The following is a 21247-nucleotide window of genomic DNA, read 5'->3' on the forward strand; positions in this document are numbered from 1 at the left end:
TGACTTATTTTAACTTAGTAAAACTACAAACTACAAAGAAGAAGACTCTTGAAAGTCATAACATTAAATCAACGCATGTTGTAAAGTCTGCTAACATGCTAGTTTTTGTTTCTTTCAAAACTTCAGTATCAGTAATTCATTAATTTAACTCATCAGTTCAAATCAATAGACTTCAAATAAGAACGATTCATGTTAAGTACTGAAGCGGCCTGAAAATAAAAACTAGACATTCTTAGTTGAAATAACTTGAAACTACCAAAACTTATATATATTGAGTAAGGGGGATTTGATTGATTCAACTGAATGCATGCATTATGTTTTAAGAATCAACCTGTTTTAATGAAGTATGTAAAACACCTTGGATTGCGTTTGTGTATGAAATGTGAAATTGCCCTCCAAGTATGTATCTAACACTTAAAGGGCAAACAAACAAATAAATACAAACATACATAAAATAAGAATGAGTCCAAACGTTCAGTCTACTGGTTTTTAATATTTTAGTATTAAAAATATAAACAATGGTATTGTTTCAAAGCGAAGGTGATAGTTACGACTACGGAGGTGCATTTGAATGCAGCACCGGATAAGTTATCGCCTTAGCGAGCTGAACAGTTTGTACTTGGTCTCTACTCAACAATAATGTTCCGATACCCGAGTAGTGCCGTAAAAACCCGGAGAACGTCGTGAGGAAAACCGTCGACCATAAATATAGTTTATATTTTAGGTAGGCGTCGTGATTGTTAGTGGCAGGTTGTCTGTGTTGGGCGGCAGAGAGAACTGATGGAGAGAACAGAAATGTAACGGCAGTCAACAGTAACGGTCGTGTGACGTACAAACGTTCCAATGTAACGGCCACATCGGAAGTTACGTCAGCGTTTACAGTTAATGGAGTGAAAGCGACATCCCCGGTTGCGTTCGTTAGCTGAACGACATTAGCTACGGTGTGCGCACAAAAGTAGTAAATCAACGTAATCGTAGATCTGTCGCGGTGAATGACGCATTTGAATATAAATTATTCGATGACACTTTGCGTGCGTCGTGGTAGCGTGGCCGAGTGGTCTAAGGCGCTGGATTTAGGCTCCAGTCATTTCGATGGCGTGGGTTCGAATCCCACCGCTGCCAGAAGCTTTTTAGTTTACTTACTTCATCGCTCATACAAAGAGGTTGATATTAATAAAACAGTTTGCCAGTGTATTTGAACACATTAAATCTTATTTCTTAAGATAACGGTGTGTCGTCCAAGTTCATAAAGAATTGCAACTGAACTGGCAGTATGGTGGTTACATCACTCTCCACTATGTAAGACATATATAATATATATTACCAGAAATACTTAAAAAACATGAAACAAACTTTGACAAGAGACAGTGTTTCATTAAATTTAATGCATGAGAATTACAATAAAACTTAAATAAATGGGGATATAAAGAGGTCCACGATCCAAAGTGACTCCAGTTGTGTTTGTCCCATGTATGATGTCCTTCACTCTTTTTCTAGATTAGTCTGTGTGAAATTTCTATGATCAGTCCTTGTGATTAGACTACACATCTCAGCAAACATTAGGTTTCACTTGGCCCTGAGTTTTTCCTTCAAGTACTGAGAAGCAACAAATTGCATTTTCCGGATGGCCAGCTGGGTATCTTCAGGGGATATCCCAAGGTGCCACACAGCCCTGACTGAGTTTCCAAAATGAGGGTACATGAGAACTTGTATCCCTTGTCCCAGCGCCGCCTCCTCTCCCTCGCAAACCTGACCCATGCGGGCACAGAACTCAGTGGGACTCAGACTAGGTTCCTCTAGACGGAAACGCAGGATGTTTGTCTCCACGGCCGCCATGTCTACGGCGAACAGTGGAGGGTCACAGTCGTGCAGAGCTGGGTGAGGAGAAGAAACAAGCAAGAAGAAGTTATGAGCAGGAAAACAGTGGCAGCCAGTTAATGATTAAATTTTCATAGACAAATATATGAGCTCCTCACCTTGAGCAAACGTTTTCGCATTGCGGTGATCCTCCTCCAGTCTTCCTACCATATCCAGTAAAGACAGTTTTCCAGCCGCTGCTAGTACACCAGCCTGCCGCATCCCCCCACCCAGGGCTTTACGGCATCGGACGGCTCGGGCTATGAAGTCTTGGGGTCCGGCCAGCATGGTTCCCACGGGGGCGCCCAAACCCTGTCACACACCATAAAGTGAATCTGACTTTTGTTAAGTTGTATTTACTCTTAGCAAGTTCTTTCTCTAAAATACACAAATGATTAGTCGCTTGTTATTTATTTTGGTGTGTGTGTGTTTGTGATTTGCGGTCCCACCTTGGAGAGGCACACGCTGACGGTGTGTGTGTGCTGCAGGATGGTCGATGGAGGCACCCCCTGGAACACAGCAGCGTTCATCACCCTGGCTCCATCCATGTGAACTGACAGACCGTATCTATCTGCTAAAGCACGAACCTGATGAAGGAGATGGAAACAAATGACTCTGTTTTAACATCACAGCTGCTTTCACGTGTTGAATCAGTTTTTTCTACATGCATTAGCTTTGCTGACACGAGATATACACACACCTCCTGCAGGAAAGACAGAGGCAGCACACGTCCTCCCTGGATGTTGTGTGTGTTCTCCACACATATGAGGCGAGAGCGGGGGTAGTGGGGATCAGGGTAACCGTGGCGGATCTTCGATTCCAGCTGTTCTAAGTCAAATGTTCCACTGGGGAGGGTGGTCACCGTGGTGGCGTGGACGCCAGCCAGCTGTGTCAACACACAGACACACACTGAGCTCCTACATATAAAAACTGGCCAGTAGATGAAGGCTCCACTGCAGGTGTCTGCTACACTCACCTGTGCGCTACCTCCTTGCTCGTAGATGTGTAAGTGGGACAGATCGCCCACAATCATCTCGTCGCCCCGCTCCCTGCAGTGCACCATCACTGCGTCGTGAAAAGTCAGCACATTTCTGGTCAGTCTGAACTCATAAAAATGGATTCAAACTCTGGCAACAGAAGCACAGCTCACCTGCTATGAGGTTACTCATGGTTCCTGTTGGGACAAACAGCGCAGCCTCCATCCCAAACATATCGGCTGCAATTTTCTGTAACTCTGCAAGATTTAGGAAGCATTTCATGTTAAAAAAGCAGATCTGCATTCATATTTAACCAAATTACTCTGATGTGGTAAGCCTGGCTGACTGGCTGCTACTTCTTCATGTTAAACCCAACTGTTCAACTGCAAATTTGACATTTTGAGCCATTTTAATGAAGCTGACCTCACTATTTGGATCAATTTTAGGCTGATACTGCATATATAATATTATTTTTTGAGAATCCTGCTGTGAGGATTGTTTCACTCATGGCGGCTACTCTTCAGTTGGATGACACTCTTTACATGAGGGCACAAAACTAAAAATAAAAGCACCCTGTATGTGTATTGTTATGTAATTAAGATGCAGTTAATAATTATTGGTTATGAACTGTTTAGGAGCTGATGCAGAGTTAATAAAGTGTTGAGTAAAATGCACATACACACATTTGGATGAACAAAGTGTTGCAAACTGGTTCAGAAACTGTGTAAACACAATCAGAAAAGCATGATTTTACTGATCATGAATAGTTATCGAACCAGCTAGTTTTATGCTAACAGAACTAGCATCACGGTTCGGCTCTAACCATTAACTGTCGGGTCTTCTCCCATCACATCATCTCCGACCTCGGCCTCGGCCATGGCCTGGCGCATCGCCGGACCGGGTTTGGTCACCGTGTCGCTCCGGAGGTCCACCACCCGGGCGTGGGCCGCCCCGCCCGGCCCGGTGGACCTGGGCTTCCCGGTGTTGTAGTAGCCCCGCACGGAGCTCCGTCCCCGCACAGCTGCCGCCGCGTCTCGTTTAACCGAAGCGACGGTACCCGGGTTTAACAGTTTAAACAAAACTCTGCCGGAAAACGTTTTCAGAGACATGATGCTCCTCTTTCAGTCATAGTCCCTGGTGTTGTTCTGGGATTGAACTTTGGATCGTTGGACTGTATCGACAATCATTGACTGTCAGGACGGTTAATCGATGACCGATCCGATTCTCAACACGCACAGAGCAGGGTCGGCCTCAAGGCGGAGCCATTGTCTCAGCAAAGCTCATTATCACACATCTGAACAGGGACCAAAACATTAGAGTAAAATTCTGCTGCTGTTACGACCAGGTCATCCATAACTGTTGCTCTTCTCATCTCAAAACTGAGCCTTAATTTAGGGGATTATAATCCCTTTATTTACATATTCAGATTTATTTTAACTACAAATGGTGTTTTACACTGTATAGGTGAGTTGTGTCTATTATTTATAATTTAAACCTTTATTATTTTCTCAGTTAATCATTTGGTCCACAAAACATAAGAAAACAATAGAAAATGTCCATCACAACAGTCTAGAAGTCGATGTTGAGAGGTCTTGTGTTATCCAACCAACAGGTGAAAACCCAAAGATATTCACTTTGCTATGATATAACACTTTGAGATATTTTTGAAGCCGGGACTATCAAATACTTGAAAAATAACTTTTTACGAAAGCAATGAACAGCAAACTAATGGACATGAATTAATTATCAATTATCAGTTGTATATTCAGTTTACTTCTATGAAACTTCAGTGAAATAATTTTTTCATGTGTTTTTTTAAAGCACTGTTAGATACTGAACACTGGCTCAGATCATCATCACTATTGCTGAGTCTTCCAAATTTTCTTCTCTCCCATCAAAATATTATCAGACACATTCTTCTACTTTTTCACAATTATCTTTTCATATTTGCCTCTGTAATTCTTGCAATGTCCTGCATTAACTCACCCCAGTGAGTGAGGCATGCATTTGCGTAAATGTCTCTGTGCATCTGTGTGTGTCCGTCCGTTCCCGTGTCAGTGTGTGTGATGTGTTTACGCCACGCTGTAGCCACGAATGCCCCCGAATAACTGTGACACCCTGAGATTCTTCGGGGGTCACAAATCTGATTTTGGCCTGACCTTTATCCCTGCTCTGAGCTGTAAAGCTAATTCTAACTGGCGCTCACCCATCACCCACTGACTTATTGTTGAGAGCCAGGAAGGAGGTGAGTGTGTGCCCACCCTGACCCAACACACACATGACATTTTGGGGCTGTGGGCTCAGGCCCAAACTCCACCGGTTATATGCAGCAGTGCCTCCTATTTTTATCTGCAATAAAGCTTCAGTTCCCTCATGTCTCAGGGCTTGTGGGAATTTATCTTCTGTGGAGTGAGATTAGACTACGAGGGAGGTGCACTCATTACAAAACAACCCCCTCCCCCCCGACACTCACTTTTTCTCTCTGACCTACAAATACTATGGCTACATTCACATCCCAGACGCCACACCCCCTCCCCCCCCTTCCCCTACACACATTTCCCACTCATGCATACTCATTGTGTCTTGTCTGATTTTAATCACTTGATAAAAGTCCCAGTGTGTGTTATCAGGACCGCACTGTACTGTAGTTAAAGTTGATGTTGCCAGTAACAGAGCCAGGTTTTATGGGCCATAACAAATCATCATTAAAAGTCATTAGCAAACATCAGCATCATAAAAAGGCCACAGTCGGCCTCGAGAGCCCCACAAGAGCCGTGAACGGAGAGAGATGAAGATGCATCAGTAAGCAAGAAAGAGCAGCGACGGGTAACTGCGATAAGATGAAGAAGGAGTGGGAGACGTCCTGAGCAGGAGTTTTTCCGGGATCACTGTTGGCACTGTGTTCTGTAACCTCACACTTTTGTCTTTGTGTGTGTGTGTGTGTGTGTGTGTGTGTGTGTGTGTGTGTACGTGCTCAGTGTCTTTGCTTCTCTCAAATGCCTTCCAGCATTCCTTGCCTGCGCGTGGAGGGGAGAGTGGTGTTTTGGAGAAAATATTGAATTAGAGAAAAAGAGGCAGAGAGGGAGAAATGAAGGAGAGGGAGAAATATTGACTCCTTCTGGGAAGGAGCGAGACGGCAACGCCTTTCCAATAACCATAAACCCACTGGGCTGAAAATAGACGGGCCGAATGAATAAACGAATGTGTTCATCCCACATGAGCTCTTCTCTTTCACAGACGGAGAGGAATGGAGGTGACCCCCCCTTCCCCCCTCTCTCTCTCTCTCTCTCTCTCTCTCTCTCTCTCTCTCTCCTCTTTCACTGAGGCCATCATTTCTTCACTATGACGAGAGATATTAACCGGAACAAAACAGGTGTTTATGGGAAGCCTTCCCTCAAATGCGGTTTTTTCATACACACACGCACACACAGACAAATACACACACACACTTCCCCGTACAGTGCAAAGGTGTTGACATCAGTGCCTGTGACAAAAGAGTAACATCTGTTTCACATTTCACACTACCCCCCTAACCTCCCCTTCATATGTCATGGGCCATGTGGACATGCTTTATTTCACACACACACACACACACACACACACACACACACACACACACACACACACACACACACATATGCATTGCTCTTAAGATTTGGTGTTGCAATTTCTTTCTTTTCCTTCTTTTTTCACAGCAGAATGGGGGACGTCCTCTGCCCGTCACTGCAGCTCTGTAAAGGGTCAGTTCGCCAAACGTTCACCAGCCAAACATTTACACCCATATGTGGTTGCTCATCATCTCATTCCTAAACCGTGGACTTTAATCTGATGCTGTAAGAGCCTCCCCTGTTCTGGGAAGGCTTTCCACAAAGTTTTGGAACCTGGCTGCAGGGATTTTCTCCCATTCATCCACAAGAGCATTAGTGAGGTCAGGCACTGATGCTGGGCGATAAGGTCCGGCTCCAGTTCATCACAAAGGTGTTGGATGGTGTTGAGGTTGGGGCTCTGTGCAGGGAAGTTGAGTTCTTTATGGACCTGTCATTGTACTAGAGCTGCAACTAATGATTGTTTTCATCAAAGAAATGGCCAGAAATGCCCATGACAACTTCACATAGCTGAAGGAAACGACTTGTTTTGTTTGACCCTAAGTACAAAAATCCCTAAATATTCAGTTTGCAATAATAAATAACAAAGAAAAGCAACTGTGAGGATTAAACAAGAGAAAATTTGGCATTGTTTCACTATTTTGGGTTAAAATATGACTCACTGATTATCAAAATATCTGACTGTTGCAGCTCTACACTTGCACATGTGGGCATTGTTGTGTTGAAACAGGAATGTCCCTTCCCTTAAGTGTTGCCACAAAATGAAAGCATACTATTGTCTGAAATGTCCCTGTGTGCTGTAGAACTAACATTTCCCTTCATTGGACCTCAGGGGCCAAACATAAACCCAGACCACAAGCTTGTGAACAGGGGGAATCTACATACTTTGAGCCAATTGGGTTAGTTTTAGTTGTATCTGTCGGCGAAGAGGATTTTTTGTTTATGGTTATCTGAAAAATGACATTTGAAAAACTCAGACTGCAACACTTGTTTCCACAGAACTAGCTGTGAATAGTTTTTGTTGGAAGTTCTTCCAAATAAATAGTCCCAAGGAAAACCCTTGACTGTGAGGTCTGCGAATTATTCTAACCAGAAAATTGCTTCTGGGAACACACAAAGGATTTTCAAATGCTCTGAGTGCTCAAACAAAATTTAATTCACTTCCATTAATACAATGTCTCAAAACTTCTGCACGTAGATCGTCTGCATGCCTTGATTCTGCAAGTGGTGAAAACATAGATCTTTTTTTTCTCTCTCTCTTTTGGGTGAACTGTCACTTTAAGCGCTGAGGTGCACATAGTTGTTGTGTGACAATATCAGCCGGGGTTAACCAGACCATCAAGATTACCCGCCGTCGTAATCAACTGCAACCACTATCGCCTGTGTGTACTCATTCATCTCATCCTTCATTCATCCTCTCACCCGCTTCTCCTCTCAGTCAGTCATTTCTCATTTTGTTCATTCAGCTGTAATTATAGACCGTGACCAGCCTGTGTAAATTCACTTCCGAGAACGGCTGCATTCTACCTTCGCCTCTTTCATTCATTTACCAGACCTTCACTTCACCCCTCGCAGCGATCCCATCACCCTCCTGACCCTCTTTTCACTCCTCCTCCTCCTCCTCTTCTTCTTTCTTTCTACTTTCTTCATCCTCCTTTCCCACATTGCCCACTCCTCTCTCTCTCTCTCTCTCTCTCTCCCTCTCTCTCTCTCTCTCTCCCTCTCTCTGGGAAGTCATGTGACTTCTCTGAAGCTGAGCCCTATAAACCAGCAGCACTTGGGGGGCTCTGTCTATACAACGCTCTGATTGGCTCTCGCATTCAGATGCTGTTCACTGCTGGGTGCACACACACACACACACAGCGGACCCCCTTTTTTCTTCTTTCAGGAACAAATGTGATCCTTCACATTTTAAAAAAACAGAAGGAGAAGCTGGGGGTCATGAGAGTGTGTGTGTGTGTGTGTGTGTGTGTGTTCCTGTTTGCGTAAATGCCACCTCTTGCAGGAAAGAGTATTCAAATACAGCAATGGTTGGTTTATAATGAGTAGGCTGTTCTCACAAGGTGAAATCACTTCAATATGCACACACATACACACTGAAGCCTGAGGAGCGGTGCCATTTGTTTTATGTTGGGGGGGATGCTTGCTGTGGCAGGTCAATAGCTGAATGGACTCGGAGCGAAGGGCTCAGCAGAGAGGGTTGTTTAATCCAATTGGATCCTTGTTGAGATGAAACAGAGGAGCCTGTCAGCTATTGGCAGAAAAGTGCTGCTGTTCATATTCGAAATCTCAAGGTTGGATTGAAGGCTTGTGTCGAGTTTAATTCGCAATGAAAACCCTCTAAGAGCTGGTGTATAATTTGAAACAAAACCCAGAAAGCTGTTTGGGTCTCAACTCATGAGAAACTGTCTGACACTGATATTCCAGCTGGTGGTTTAAGTGTAGCTTCAGGGAAGGGAAAAAAGAGCGACGGCTAATGATTTTTATCCAATGTGGAAACCACAATGGAGGAGTATTGATAAAGAAACACCAGGGGATGTGGAGTCTCTTTGATGTTAGTCGCCTCTTTATTAGCTAACTGACTGACGGCCGGAGACAGACACCCTCCCACACACTTTTCCTACTGCTGTCATTTCATACGCTCAGCAGTAATGTTGACTTAGATAGAGAGTGTGTGTCAATGTAACAGAATGACTGTGTGCTGGCAAGCAAACAGAAGTGGGAGTTAACACCTTAACCATTATCTCTAATGGAAATGTACTTTTTTTAGTAAAGAAAGACTGAAATATCTCAGCAGCTATTGGATGGATTATCATGTTGATTGCCTGTTCAGACGTTCATGCTCCCAAGAGGATAAATTATAATGACTTTCCTGCTTGTGCCACCATGAGGCTGATGTTTTTGGTGCAACAACTGTTTTACAACTGGATTATCCTGCAATTTAGTGCAGACAAACATGCACAGTGTCTGAAAAAAACACTACCCACTCACTATTTGGTGCACGATATTTGCTGTCCACAGTTTTATTTCAGTCATATACATCATATACAAACACTCCCACAGTGGAATGAAAAATTCTGTCCCCTGCATGCACACTGCTTGATTTCTGACTGTCCAGAATCCATTGATATACTGAATTTAGCGCCATAATTTGTCAAGTATATACTGTATGTTCAGAAGAAAGCCAATAAAAATGTTTCCCATTTTATAGTTAAACATCACTTATATATGTTTACCAAAAAAAAATCAAGTTCTGCCTTCTAGGTTTTTCAACTGAATCTCAATGTCTTCCTCAGCGGATGAAGTTTAACTTTATTAATTTCATACACTGAGAAACATTAACCATTAACCTGCTTAATGCGCAATTCAAAACAGTTAAAAAGTGAAATGAAAACAATTTTTTTTTTTTTTTGTATTCAAGTCATGGCGCCTGTCATATCAAGCCCTAGGGAGCCAATTCCAGCAGAGAGGGAGACTGCTGGAAATCTGTTGTCATGTTTGACCGGAATGAGAAGAAAACAAAGATTAATTCACATAACGTCATTCAGTTGGAAACACAGACCATTCGCAACTTTTCTAAAAAAGTTGCTTCTATTTTGTGCAAAACTGCGATGGAAATCCGCCTAATGAAACATGGCTGCAGTTGAACTGCTCTGTAAAGGTTGGAAATGCTGGTAAGTAATTGATAAACTTGATAAAGATGTTTAATCAAATTGTTGTTGCCAAAGTTAGGAATGAACTTTAAACTCAGTCACAAATATAATCATCTTTATTTCATTCCTTAATTTCTCCCTTGCTTGTTGCGTTATATCTTTCCCTCTTTCCGTCATCTCTTCCCTTCTATTGTTTGTATCTTTTTCTGTCTTTCCTTTGTCAGCTGATCTTAAAGAAAGACCCCCCCCCCCCCCCCCCAAAGTGCAGATGCAGGGTTTTTCATTTGACACTAAAACTGGACTCTTCACTTAAAATGGCCGGATTCTACTGTTAATACTTGTTGTTGCAGTGGCTGCATTTTCTCAAAGTATTTCTTTCACCATTGTAGGTAAACCATGGGCGTTGCCATTCATTCATAACCAAAAACCCCTTACTCACCACATATGTATGTGCATGTGCTAGTGCTTGTACTCTGCTGTGTCTGCTTCAGTTTCAAATGTTACGCAGGCCTGTTTGCTGGCTGCGGGGACACAGTGACACCTGAGAGTGTTCCAGGCTTTGGTCTGAGTCCATGCCGTTACAGTAAGCCATTTGGCATCTGAGCTTCTCTGCAGCTACACTCGCACAGCTGTGAATGGAGCATAAAAAAAAAAAAAAAAAGTCCACCTCCTCGATGAAACAGTGCAACTGCCTCTACTCCAACATGCCTCACAACGGCCTTTTACAACCTGTTTTGTAGTTTCCTTTGTTCATCCAGCCAGTACCAGCGCAGGCACACCCATCCGTTAGGCTGTCCAGGTGTTGCGGGAAAACAGTTTTAGCGATGGTTTAAGTGAGAACAAAGTTAGTCACAATGACTTTCAAAAAGCCGTAGCCAGCGTGTGTGTAAGTGGGGGGATGGTGAATAGTCAGCTTAGAAAAATATTGTGGTTTGAGTGAGTGTGTGTGTGTCTGCATGTGTCACGGTGAGCTGGTCACTGAGTGCAGGTCAAGACTGAGTTGGTCTTGTGCACACATGTTTTTGAGTGCATTTGACTATCTGTACGCTTCCCATATGGTTTTTATTGATCCGTGTCCCTGTTATACCCCTTCTGCTCCCTCTCCGTGCACGCTGATGGTGAAGGAATGATGGAATGCTGGAGGGTAAATCTCTGGTTTCCTGGAAGCTGGTCTGGCTTTATCAGAAGCGGCTGTGACAATACTCGCGCTGATGGGCCAACCAAACGTCTTTCCTATAACTGCCGATCAGCCAACAAAAAGCCTTCCTGGAAGAAATAATCAGCAAACCCGAGGCCCTTCCTGGAAGCCCACTGTGGATTGCTCGGTGCAGGGCATATTCTAACCCTTTAATACTCTTTCCACCTTCTGCGCTTGACGCTGTTGACATTGGCCTGAGCTCAAATATGAAATCAAACAACTGTTAGTAACGCTTAGATTTTAATTGCACCGCAAGAACGTTATCAGTCAAACCCGTCAAACTTTTAAAACATTCAGTGTTCTCTACATAAAGCTATGAGGGGCTGCGCCCAAACTTTAGTGTGAATGTTTTGATTGTGAAGGAAAAAAAAAAAAAAACAACTCCAAACCGAGCTCCGTTGTTCGAGAGCCGGGTGTTGTGCTTGGCCTGGGACGCTGTTGACAACTGTTGAGCTGGACACAGCAAGTCATTACCCGAAAAATGAATCATGGTGGAAAGACTTTCTATGAGTGTGTGAGATTCACGAGAGGAGCGACGGATACAGGCAAAATATTCCAGCCCCACTAACCAGGCAACTATGGGGAACATAAAATGAGTCACACTGAGCTGAGCTGGCTTATTTAGACAATGTGTGTGTCTGTGTGTGTGTATGTGTGTAAAACTGGATTATTCTGGTTGGATTTTGGGAAGAAGCCTCACTCATGTCTGTTTGTCTCTTGAACTACGTCATTTTCGTCTATAAGTGCCCACTCTGTCTTCCTCTCATAAACAAATAGTGTTATTCACACACACACACACACACACACACACACACACACACACACACACACACAGGCATACAAACAGCAGCTTTAGACGCACACACACATTTTTTCCTGTAAGTGTCATTGCTAAATAAGTAACCCTGGGGTTGTATGTTTGAATCACTGTAATTACCTGAACCAAGGTAAGTTGTTGTTACAGTTATTAAACATTGTCCTCTCAGTCACATTGTCACCTCCACAAAGGTCTTAAACTGGCTCATATCTAGAAATATATAAGTGTGTGTGTGTGTGTGTGTGTGTGTGTGTGTGTACTTGTATGACTATCTTTATGAGGACTAGGTACAGTTTTATACCTGGGGACAATTTGCTTCATCCTCACTTTCTGACACACCTTTAAATGGCTGTTTGAGGGTTAATGTTCAAATTAGTTTTAGGTTTGTGTGTGTGTGTGTGTGTGTGCTTGTATGACCTTGTATGACCATCTTTGTGAGGACCAGGTACAGTTTTGTACCTGGGGAGTGAGGACGTTTGCCTCATCCTCACTTTCTGACACACCTTCAAATGGCTGTTTGAGGGTTAATGTTTTAGTTAGTTTAGGTTTGTGTGTGTGTGTGTGTGTGTGTGTGTTAGAGCTGTATCATTTCCTCTAAGTCTGTGTGTGCGTGGTAAATGGTGTAATGGATTCTGTGTGTACTATTATGTCAGTGACGTCTTCTTTCATGTCACATTTCTGAGTTGTTTTTTTTTTACCTGAACCTGATGCTTTTACTGCATTATTTTGGTATTGGTGTCCCCCATCTCTCTCACACACACATTCACAAACACACACACACACACACACCTCATTCACTCTTTCTCACACACACACACACACACACTAACACCAGGCTAGCCGTAAAAACTCAACTCAATTAAAGTGCCTCTTTCCTGGAAGCCAGCCTCAGACAGAACACAAGGTATGCAGGGAATGGGAACCGTGTGTGTGTGTTTTTGTGTGTGTGTGTGTGTGTGTGTGTGCGCGTGTGTGTGTGTGTGTGTGTCAAAGAGAGAGAGGGAAATATACAAATGAAGAAACTCACCTCTCACTTAATTTTAACAAGAGCAATCTAGATAAACCAGCCTCTTACACACACACACACACACACACACACACACACACACACACACTATAACCACAGTGTCATAAATCTTCTCCACGTGGACCCTTTCACCTTTTTGACCTCACACCCACAGACCCCCACACACACACATACAGACACACACACACACACACACACACACACACATATCCACACACACTCTCTAGAGGACACCATCCTCACTCAGACCCTCAGGCAGGATGTATAAAACCCCGCTGCATTCCTTTCCAGTTAAGTCCAGCCCAGAGTGAGCTTTCTGCACAGTAACTGCTGTGTCAAAGTGTGTGTGCATGTGTGTGCATGTGTGGGTGTGGGTGTGTGTGTGAGAGATGGTGTTATCTCGACCGTGTGCTTCTGGGAATCCCTTTGTCACTGCGTTGTGTATATCTGCAGGGCATGTCTTGCCACCGCCCTCTCGTATATGTATTTTGATCCCTATGGAATTTACCCAGAATGCTTTAGCAGAGAAAACAAGAACTGATGATTGCAGTCATTTTAACCCTATAATGAATGTATGTCCTCCTCATGTTGTTTGCAGCCTGGTAGTGCGGCTCTATAAAGCCCTGCTGACTGAATAAACACTTGCTTTGTTTAACTAGGAAATCCCATTTGTCAATAAATAATGCTGCTGAGGCCAGGCATTGCTGGAATACAGACTGCCTTACAATACATTACGGTAAGTTCGAGTTTTTCCAGTCAATATTGACTCTGTGAAGTAAGAGAGAAAAAAAGAGAAGCAGTGCCCTGGGTGAATAAGCAGTGAAGTAACACAGTGCAAATGCATTGACTTTTGTAAAAATAGTGCTCTTTAATATAAATTATTGAAATATTTTAGAAATATAAATATGTGCAACGTTCCTTTTCATTTATTTTTTTTTTTTTTGTAATGCTTTGTCATTTCAGATAGTACAGCTTGTATTCTGCCAGACTAGTGGCCAGCCTTTTGCAACAGAGTCTTTATAAAAGACAAATGATTCACATACACGTGTGGTCCACCGGTGCAACACATGTACAAACTTGGTGTTGATGGGAGAAGATAAGACCGAGATTTGACCAAAAAAAAAAAAAAAAAAAAAGTGTGTGTCACTATGGTTTGTTTCAGCGCTGTTGTCTCAAGTGGCCACACAAAAATTTTATGATGTGAAAAGGCTACCACTCCAATATGGATCACAGGTAAGTATGAGCACTGGTTGAACACAGATTTTATAAAAAAAAAAAAAACAACAAACATTTTGATCAAATCTGAGTCTTAAACTTTGTTATACAAAAGGCTTATGTTAAGAATCACTTCAGGGGAGTCTTGTGTTCCCTTGACATTCAGACAGACAAACCCAACTGCCTGCTCCTGCTTCAGAGGTAACGTTGGAAGGTAGACGGGGGGAGGGGGGGGGGGGGGTGTGTGTGTGTGTGATAAACTTTTGTTAGGGTTTAAACTGTCCGGAAAACAGTTCATTGCTTCGCTTATCTCCTTTGTGAAATCCAGATGAAATCCAGAAGGGAGACAGAGAGAGAGAGAGAGAGAGAGAGAGAGAGCAGACACACACTCAAGAGAACACTAACACATTTTGACAAAAAAGAAATAAGATTGAGATGATAATGTAAAGAAGAAATTACTGTGAGCTACTGTTAGCATCTAAATAACTGAATTAAGACTCAGATGAAACTTTCTTTTTCACATGGGGCGTCCTGTCAAACCTCGGGGTGTATATTTACAGGAGCGGCGTCCTGTTGAGCTGTATCATTTCCTCTAAGTCTGGGACATCAATCCAGTCAATGTTTTTGTTTAGCTGTATACCAGTATGTCTCCTCCCTCTTCTCCCCCTCCCAAGCCCCCTCCCCATTTTCTCTGTCCTCTTCAATTTCCCTTTCCTAATCCCATTTCCCGCTCTGCTTTCTCCTTCGTTCAATCCCTCCTCTCACCCTCTCTACCACCCCCTCCCCTCCCCTCCCCCCTCCCCCGACCAATCTCTAGGATCATCATCATCATCTTCATTCCCCAGGGAGCTTTACAGTGTCGCTGACATTTTTCCAGCCAGTCTGGATAAAAATAAGTTCTGATGTTTCCTTTGGTCCCGTGCCAAGTCTTTTGTCTCAGTAACAGGCTTTTGTCTCGGCAACAGCAGCCTGTTTGCTGTCACTGTCAAAGCACGCATGCAACTGCAGAAAACAAAAAGGGGTGCAGGGAATGAGTAATGGAGGAGAAACGAGAAGCAAACAGGAGAGGGAGAAGATGCTTTGTAATGCATTTTCTCCTTTTGTTCTCATGCTAACAAAACCTGCATGTGGGCCTGTACCTGTGTGTGTGTGTGTGTGTGTGTGTATGTGTGTGTGTGTGGAGCTAGCGTGCACGACCGCCCCGCTCCCCTCAATGAGGCAACACTTGCGGGAAGCAGCAATGGAAATGTGTGCTCCACCACAACACACACACACACACACACACACACACCCAGACAAACAAATACTCTAAGTTCTCTGCTTTGGGCCTCTTGTTTGGACTTTGCCTTTTCTCTGTAACTTGTCCTTCTTTCACCCCCTCTAAGCCTCTCTGTTCTTTGTCGCCTTTCTCTCTGTCCACTGATCCAGACTGTTGTAAATGTCAGACCGACAGAGGAGAAGAGATGTTTGTTCCTAAGGAAATTGAACCTACAGGGATCACTGGTGGTGTATCGATCGTGCCGTTACTGTCATCGTTAATATCGGCCAATCGGGTTAATCTTCTACGAGGCTTTGCTCTGCGTCTGAGTCAGTCATAATAAACACTGACCTTTGACCTCTGGCTTCATCTGCCACTCACGTTAGTGGTCAGTTTTTTGCAAGGCAGGACAGATGAGGTAAACACTGGTTACCCAAATCGCACTCCTCATCCCAGACCCCAGGTCGGTGGTGTCCGTCAGTGTCGAAACAGATCTGGGATCAGCTGATTCTGGCCACTGTGACAAAAACGTGACCTCACATAGGCACCTAAGGCTAACTCTGGTCAGTCTCAGATGGCGCACATATTCACGTATGCGCCGAGACCTGGTCTGTGCCGTCCTCCAGGCAGCTGGTCCATGTAGTGGGACCTGTGCAGTTCCTGTCAGTCATATGGGAGCGTCGTACTCCTCCAGGAAGTCTCTAAGTGTGTGCGGGAGCTGCTCTGCTCTCTCCGACCCCCCCAGGCCTTGGTTGTTCAAGGTCCTCCTGCACATGTGCTGCAAGGATGAGAGAGAAGTTGAGAGGGGCCTCCGCAACTCCAGGGGGATCCTCTCTCCACCGGTGTGGATCAGATAAACATTGCGCCCTTTCATTTCTGCCTCTCTCGAGTTGCCCCCACATGCCCCATCCCTGCTCCTTCCAGCATCTGGCCCTTTCCCCATGTAGTGCGCAATGAGTTTCAGCACGCAATCAAACTGCGGGGGCTCTTGGCTGCTCTGGGGGTCTGGCTGCAAGAAGAAGCCGCCTCCCTCGCTGTGAATTCGCAGGTTCTTGGTTCCTCGAGCCGTCTGGACAGACAGGGTGAAGAAGTGGTGGTGGTCCGAGGAGTCTCGGATCAGGAAAGTGCCAGGGGGTTCAGAGCGCAGCAGGGAGCTGGCCTCCCGGCCTCCCACAGCCCCCCAGTAAAAACCACTCTCTTGGAGCTTACGCAATGCACACATCACCTGAAAAAGACAGAGAAGCCTCCATCATTATGTGTTACCAGCCAGATTTTCAAAGTGAAATAATGCACACTCAGGTGAGACTGACCTGTTGGTAGTGTGCATGGGAACTGAAGGGCTTGTAGTGATGTGGGGTAAAGTCGGACCCCTGAACCCTGCCCTCCGGAGGGGGCACGCTGCTCATGGCGAGGGCGTTGCGTCCGCCGTAGGTTACCATGGCGCCATGGCCCCCTGCCTCTGCCTGCTGGTGGAGAGGCAGGGGGCCCAGAACAGGGGCGTCGAGGCAGGCAGGTGGAAGGGAGTTTGGGGTGGAGGGAGAGGAAAAAGAGGGCGAATGGGGTGAGGGTGGCGGGGTCACACACCGGGTCCAGGGCCCCGGGGCAGAGGAGTCTGATGCATCCAGAGAGGGGCTGGGAGAGAGCACCTAAACACAGCTGGAGAGAGGGAGCACAGATGAGGCTGACTGTTCAGTGTACAGACCGATGCACACATGCAAAAGCTGGCTGCACTTCAGCGACACAGGCTCCTTAGGAACTTACACCAATTCATCAGCGGAGGCACAAACAAATGACCACTTGGCCACACCGGAGCTCTCAGTTTACCCCTGTAAAATGCAGTTATGGCGACTCTGACAGATGCATAAGGCAGGACCGGCCAGCCAGCAGGCAGGTTATATTTAGTTTAAATGAATCCTGGCTGCAGCTGCTGCACCGTGCAGCCAGACAGCAACTGGATCCTGATTGCTTTCAATTGTCTTCGACCGGGCGCACCGCAACAAGGGATTTCAGGAACGGGGTCACTGTGAGAGAGTCCGGCGCGCTTCTCGCTGCCCCTCTTCCACCAAACGACGCCTTATTCCCGGCTCGGCCGCGCCACAGAGGCCCCATTCTCCGGTTTCACTGTGACTGAAAAGGTGTCCCGTCTGGGCCGGTTTGCGCGGATCCCCTTGTGGGCTTTGGGACAGAGGGACAGCGACGATCCAGAGCCGCTGGTACTGAAGTCAGTCTGATGGTCCCAATATTGCAAAACCCCCAAATCACACTTCCAGCACCGTCGGCTGCACTGCACCGGCAGCTCCTGCAGCTAAATAACAACTGCTGTGCTTTATTCTGCACCGTACCCCCCCTCTGCTCTGTCACCCCCCCACCCCCCCCTTTTGAATGATGTACAACGCTTTAAATGTCTTTTCACTGCCTCCTAACTTACCTTGCGGGTCTGTTCAGCCCCGCACCGCAGCCGCTCGTCGCCAAAGCAAAAGATATGATGCAAACTACCCGAGAGTAGTGCTAGATGAATTATTAAGTCAGGCATTAAAATCCAAAAAAAAAAAAAAAAAAAAAAGTATCCAGAAAGTGTGCGGGGTTTTCTTTCCCGGGCGGAGGAATGTGGCAGCGGAGAGCGGTTCTGCCGGAGGAGCCGTGTCCGTGTGTGGAGGAAGGTTACTGGAGGTTGTTTCCAGTGAGTAAGCCGTAAGGCTCCTCCTCCTCCTCCGTTCAGAGGCTCTTCCAGTAAACACACGCACACGCCCGCGCATGCTCGTACGCGCACGCACAGAACAAGAACACGTGCCCGCGCTCCCCCTCTGGCCGATCGCCAATAAATAATCAGCGTGATCTCTTTTTTTTTTTTTTGCCGGGCCGTTTCCTGGTACTGGTGGGTTCCCTTCTCGACAAGGTGAAGAAGTTGAAAGCGTGTGGCGCAATATCAGACAATATGCAGTGACATGATGGTGTTGGCGTGGGCCTGGGGGGGGGGGGCAGGCTTCGTGCACGGATATAGGTGGGGGTCTGCAGACTGTGCAGCACAAAGACCTCCACATAGCCCCAAAGAACAGTGATTGGCAAATAGCAGCTGTGGGCCAAATGTGCCCTTCCAAGAACAGGCTATTTGGTCACTTGATGAAACTTGAAATCTACCAGCAATGTCAACACAAAGCTCATGTAGATCCTGATAAATATAAACTGGTGTTGCATCTGATACGTGAAAAGAAGCACATTTGAACAGCACATGGACGGAGAAACGAAATAACACTGGTAAATAACATCATGTGGCCTCTCGCAATACTCACATTCGACCATGGATGAACGATGAGCTACATCTCCAGTCCTGTGGTGCAACGCAGAACATATGTTTTGCCAAATGAGTATAAACATGAACCACTGACACAGGGCGTTTCATATTCTTTTCACGCCCTTTCTCGTCAACGTGACAGATGATGAACATCTGACCTACTACAACCCGGCTAATGTTTAAATATAAGGTCCCTCAGGCCCTGATGCCGTGTCAGGAAGCATCTGACTTACTGTAAGCGCTCTTGAGCAACAACCTGCTGGGCTGCTCTACCAATTAGCATGACCTGAAATACTCTATTAGAATACAAAGTTCTGCATCCAAAGTCTTACAAAAAAAAAAAAAAAAAAGGATGTGTGTGTATAATCAGCAAAATGCACTGAGGGAATAAAGCACTCCTTATGCAGAATGGCAGCATTTTGATGTTTTAACTGCTCAGCTAAGCTTTTATTAGGTATTTAGATAATTACTAGGGTGAAGTTATTATTGTTAATATTAATGGCAATAATAAACTTTATTTATACAGCGCTTTTCAAAACAAAGCTACAAAGTGCTTTACATAGCTGAACCAGGATTAAAACATTTCAAGACCGCAGTGAGGCAGATACAATCTTTCATTAAGTACTTACTGTCAGGTAGTTTAGTCTACTGTATACAACACTTTGCATTTTATATGCCCATTACAGGCTTTTAAAATCTAGTAACTGTAGCTGTCCAATAATGAAATGTAGTGGAGTAAAAAGTAAATGTAATGCAGAAGATGGCAGAAAATGGAAATAATCAAGTAAAGTCTCAGTATGTCAGTATTTCACTTTAATGAGTTGTTTTGAGCCACTGGTGATAAGCAAGAGCCAAAAACTTCCCTGCACCATATCAAAGAGGAAGACGCCATAATAGTGAACAAATATAATATTTCCGCTAAAAAAATGAAGAATAACAGACATAAAAACTACAATAACAACATTATAGTAATAATTAATAACTACTATTACCAGCCAAGCAGTGCTATTATTATGGTCTAATAATGAGGATCGACTGGTTCCGGCAGGCTTCAGGTCCTCATGTGCTGAGGGGAACAGTCCAACCAGAAGATCACCTGTTCACCAGAAAACTCCTGAATACATAGTTTGTCCTGCATGAATGAATATCTGTGGTAAAAGCTAAGGTCACACCTTAGGCAGGTGGCATGGAGAGCATATATCGAGCAAGCGTAATCAGAAAGGCATTTGAAAGCCATGATGAACGAGGAGAAGAGGCAGAGGTGACTCCTGCTTTGTGTTGTGCGTGCATTTGAAGAGGAGCGCACAAACTGAGATGGCTTTATACAAAACTGCTTACAAGGTAGTTTGCAGGTTGACCACTAGAGGTCATTTCAATGTATTTATCTGTCCCCCAAAACATAAAAAGAAAAGAAAAGCATCACTATATATTATTTTTATTCTGAAAAATAACAACTGATGTAAAACTACGGATCCCATGCTGTGAAAACATTCCCATAAGAGTAAAACTACTTGTTAAGTTAATTGTTACTTAAGTAAATGAATGTAGGTATAAACAGGAATATAAACTTTAAGTATTAAAAGTATTTCATTCAGAAACATAGTCTCATGTTACTCTATTGATTATTATTCCTGATGCATTAATGTTCAAGCAGGATTTTACTGTTGTAGTTGCTTGAGATGGGGCTGATTTTGAAGCATTTATCGGACCACAACTCGTGATTATTTTCATTATGGACTGATATCCTGGTTATTTTCTCAATCAATTCATTGATTGTTTTATAGAAAATTCTGAAAATTCTCATCACAATTTATTCCAGAGCCCAAAGTGGCAGGATAAGTATGAAATGTTTGGCATTTTTGCATTAAAAATTACTCAAAAGATTATCAGTTAATTTCCTGAATAACATTAATTGACTAATAATTTCAGCTCTTTATACTTTGGTCAGTTCAATTTATAACAAGCATCATATTTTATAAGATCTTCTTATGTTTTGTATGTAAAAATGTTGATTTGTAAAGTAAATAGAAACTAAAGCTGCCAAATAAATATAGTGGAGTAATAATATGTCTCTATACAATGCAGCATTATAAAATGGAAATACTAAAGTCCAGTACAAGTACTTCAGATTTTTGTACTTGGGTACAGTACTTGAGTAAATGTACTTAATAGCAGCAGTAGTAACTACAGCTGTTATATAAATATAAAGGAGTAAAAAGTGTACTTTAGTGAAGTAGAAGTATAAAGTGGCATGAGAAGAAATTATTCAAGTGAAGTGCAAGTACTTTACATTTGTACTTCTGCAGGCAGCAGTGTTTCATCTGCCGCTGCTGTCTGTGAACTCTGTG

At 44.1% G+C, this 21247-nt stretch overlaps 2 protein-coding genes and 1 non-coding gene across 6 annotated transcripts; 1 reads left to right on the top strand and 2 right to left on the bottom strand.

Annotated features, from left to right (window-relative positions):
* Positions 1–1040: 1040 nt before the first annotated feature.
* Positions 1041–1122, top strand: trnal-uag (transfer RNA leucine (anticodon UAG)). Its single transcript has one exon. It is a non-coding gene; the product is annotated as a tRNA-Leu (tRNA).
* A 243-nt stretch (positions 1123–1365) lies between these two features.
* On the bottom strand, positions 1366–4030 carry tha1 (threonine aldolase 1). The gene is made up of 7 exons (XM_071462500.1): positions 3658–4030; positions 3008–3091; positions 2834–2922; positions 2558–2743; positions 2307–2444; positions 1977–2169; positions 1366–1874 (listed from the first exon to the last, which is right to left on the bottom strand). The coding sequence occupies exons 1-7, from the start codon at positions 3941–3943 to the stop codon at positions 1567–1569; spliced, it is 1284 nt and encodes a 427-aa protein (XP_071318601.1). The 5' UTR covers positions 3944–4030; the 3' UTR covers positions 1366–1566.
* A 9947-nt stretch (positions 4031–13977) lies between these two features.
* On the bottom strand, positions 13978–19039 carry socs3b (suppressor of cytokine signaling 3b). Of its 4 annotated transcripts, none has more exons than XM_071462840.1 (3): positions 18898–19039; positions 16918–17263; positions 13978–16832 (listed from the first exon to the last, which is right to left on the bottom strand). In XM_071462840.1, exons 2-3 carry the CDS (start codon positions 17044–17046, stop codon positions 16275–16277), a joined length of 687 nt encoding a protein of 228 aa, XP_071318941.1. In that variant the 5' UTR covers positions 17047–17263; positions 18898–19039; the 3' UTR covers positions 13978–16274. The 4 variants fall into 4 exon arrangements, with proteins under 4 accessions (XP_071318941.1, XP_071318939.1, XP_071318940.1 ...); XM_071462838.1 differs by lacking the exon at positions 18898–19039 and adding an exon at positions 18036–18314; XM_071462839.1 differs by lacking the exon at positions 18898–19039 and adding an exon at positions 17369–17974.
* Between the last annotated feature and the right edge of the window lie 2208 nt (positions 19040–21247).

This window comes from Trachinotus anak, unplaced genomic scaffold, assembly GCF_046630095.1.
Source record: "Trachinotus anak isolate AG129_WGS33_773 ecotype Australia unplaced genomic scaffold, CSIRO_AGI_Tana_v1 ptg000025l, whole genome shotgun sequence".
Taxonomy (NCBI): Eukaryota; Metazoa; Chordata; class Actinopteri; order Carangiformes; family Carangidae; genus Trachinotus; species Trachinotus anak.